The sequence below is a fragment of the Pyrgilauda ruficollis genome, unplaced genomic scaffold, assembly GCF_017590135.1.
Source record: "Pyrgilauda ruficollis isolate IOZ18807 unplaced genomic scaffold, ASM1759013v1 scaffold2227, whole genome shotgun sequence".
NCBI classification, from domain to species: domain Eukaryota; kingdom Metazoa; phylum Chordata; class Aves; order Passeriformes; family Passeridae; genus Pyrgilauda; species Pyrgilauda ruficollis.
Genome location: NW_024521729.1, coordinates 1 through 2914, shown reverse-complemented (window position 1 = coordinate 2914; position 2914 = coordinate 1). Strand labels below are relative to the sequence as shown.

General features: G+C 67.4%; 1 protein-coding gene across 1 annotated transcript; it reads left to right on the top strand.

Moving 5' to 3' along the window:
• Window positions 1-731: 731 nt before the first annotated feature.
• On the top strand, window positions 732-2902 carry LOC121354213 (sodium/calcium exchanger 2-like; the record flags this gene model as incomplete). Its single annotated transcript, XM_041468647.1, has 4 exons — window positions 732-856; window positions 929-1031; window positions 1680-1955; window positions 2526-2902. Coding segments are annotated over 4 exons (881 nt in total), but the record flags the coding sequence as incomplete, so codon positions are not given.
• Between the last annotated feature and the right edge of the window lie 12 nt (window positions 2903-2914).

Genomic DNA, 2914 nt, shown 5'->3' with positions numbered 1-2914 from the left:
GTGTCCCCATGGCCACGCCGTGTCCCCCACTGTCCCCATGTCCCCACAGTGTTCCCACCATGTCCCCCGCTGTGTCCCCATTGTGTCCCCCCATTGTGTCCCCACATCCCCACAGTGTCCCCATTGTGTCCCCGTGTCCCCCCATGCCCTGGTGTCCCAGGTGTCCCCACAGTGTCTCCCATTGTGTCCCCATTGTGTCCCTGCGGTGTCCCCACATCCCCGGTGTCCCCACTGTGTCCCCCATTGTGTCCCCATGTCACCATTGTGTCCCCATGGTGTCCCCCCGGTGTCCCCAGTGTCTGCGGTGTCCCCATGTCCCTGCTGTCCCCCATTGTGTCCCCACGTCCCCATTGTGTCCCCACATCCCTGGTGTCTCCCGTTGTGTCCCCATGGTGTCCCCATGTCTCCCAGTGTCCCCATTGTGTCCCCACGTCCCCATGGTGTCCCCATGTCCCCCCCATGTCCCCATTGTGTCCCCACGTCCCCGGTGTCCGCGGTGTCCCTGGTGTCCCCCATGGTGTCCCCATTGTGTCCCCACGTCCCCATGGTGTCCCCATGTCCCCCCCATGTCCCCATTGTGTCCCCACGTCCCCGGTGTCCGCGGTGTCCCTGGTGTCCCCCATGGTGTCCCCATTGTGTCCCCACGTCCCCATGGTGTCCCCACATCCCCATGGTGTCCCCATGTCCCCCGGTGTCCCCGCGGTGTCCCCACGTCCCCGCTGTCGCGGCAGGGGACGGCGAGCGGGCGCTGTCGGCCGAGGAGGAGGAGGCGCGGCGCATCGCCGACATGGGCAAGCCGGTGCTGGGCGACAACCGGCGCCTCGAGGTGGTCATCGAGGAGTCCTACGACTTCAAGGTGACCCTGGGGACACCGAGGGGACACCGGGGGCGGCCGGGGGACGCGGCCTGACGTCCCCGGTGTCCCCAGAACACGGTGGACAAGCTGATGAAGAAAACCAACCTGGCCACCGTCATCGGCACGCACTCGTGGCGCGAGCAGTTCCTGGAGGCCATCACCGTCAGCGCAGGTGGCGCGGGGACGCAGGTGTCCCCGAGGTGTCCCCGAGGTGTCCCCGGTGTCCCCTCAGGGTCCCCTGAGCAGCCACGGTGTCCCCCCACCATCCCCAGGGTCCTCAGGGTCACCGTCAGCACAGGTGGCACCAGGACGCACGTGTCCCCAAGGTGTCCCCAGAGTGTCCCCAAAGTGTCCCCAAGGTGTCTCCAGTGTCCCCAGAGTGGCCCCAAGGTGTCCCCGAGGTGTCCCCGGTGTCCCCTCAGGGTCCTTGAGGTGACACCATCCCCAGGGTCCTCAGGGTCACCGTCAGCGCAGGTGTCCCCAAGGTGTCCCCAAAGTCCTCTTGGTTTCTTCCCACCTTGCCCAGGGTCCCCTTCAGCTGCCACCTTGGTGCCACCACTTTGGGGATCCCAACCTTGGTGCCACCACCCTGATGACCCCAACCCCAGTCCCACCACCCTGGTGACACCAACCTTGATGCCACCACCTTGGGGACCCCAATGCCATCACTGTGGGGCCCCCAACCCTGGTGCCACCACTCTGGTGACCCCAACCCCAGTTCCACCACCTTGGGGACCCCAGTCCCACCACCCTGGTGACCCCAACACTGGCAGTGCCACCACCCCGCTGTCCCCCCCGGGGTGACGCCCCGGCGTCCCCGCAGGCGACGAGGACGAGGACGACGAGGGCCGCGAGGAGCGCTTGCCGTCGTGCTTCGATTACGTCATGCACTTCCTGACGGTGTTCTGGAAGGTTCTGTTCGCCTGCGTGCCCCCCACGGCGCTGCTGGGGGGCTGGGCGGCCTTCGGCGTCTCCATCCTCCTCCTCGCGCTGCTCACCGCCCTCATCGGCGACCTGGCCGCGCACTTCGGCTGCACCCTCGGCCTCAAGGACTCGGTCAACGCCGTCGTCTTCGTGGCGCTGGGCACCTCCATCCCCGGTGAGGGACTCTGGGGACATTGGGGACACCTTGGGGACACCTTGGGGACATTGGAGACACCTTGGGGACATCATGGGGACATTGGAATGAGGGGATGGGATGGGATGGGAGACAGGGACCCTCAGCCTCAAGGACTCGGTCAATGCCATTGTCTTCGTTGCCCTCGGGACCTCCATCCCCAGGGAGGGACGCTGGGGACATTGGGGACATCACAGGGACACAGGGTGGGACCAGGGACAGGGACCCTCGGCCTCAAGGACTTGGTCAATGCTGTCCCCCTCATGTCCTCAATATGGCCAACACCCCCCATGTCCCCAGTGTCCCCAACACCCCCAACACTCCCAACACCGCCAATGCCCCCGCTGTCCCAAACACCCCAATGCCCCCATTGTCCCCAATGTCCCCGCTGTCCCCAACGCCCCAATGTCCCCAATGCCCCCAACGCCCCCACTGTCCCCAACACCCCACCACCCCTATTGTCCCTGCTGTCCCCTCCATCCCCGCTGTCCCTGTGTCCCGTCCCCACCACCCCCCGTGTCCCCGCCGTCCCCAACGCCGCCGTGTCCCCAGACACGTTCGCCAGCCGCGTGGCCGCGCTGCAGGACCCGTGCGCCGACGCGTCCATCGGCAACGTGACGGGCTCCAACGCCGTCAACGTCTTCCTGGGGCTGGGGCTGGCCTGGTCGGTGGCCGCCGTCTACTGGGCGGCGCAGGGCCGGCCGTTCCGCGTGCCGCCGGGCACGCTGGCCTTCCCCGTCACGCTCTTCACCATCTTCGCCTTCCTCGCCATCGGCGTGCTGCTCTGGCGGCGCCGCGCGCCCATCGGCGGCGAGCTGGGGGGGCCCCGCGCCCCCAAAATCCTCACGGCCGGGCTCTTCCTGCTGCTCTGGCTGCTCTACGTGCTCTTCGCCAGCCTGGAGGCCTACTGCCACATCCAGGGGTTCTGATGGGGGGCTGGG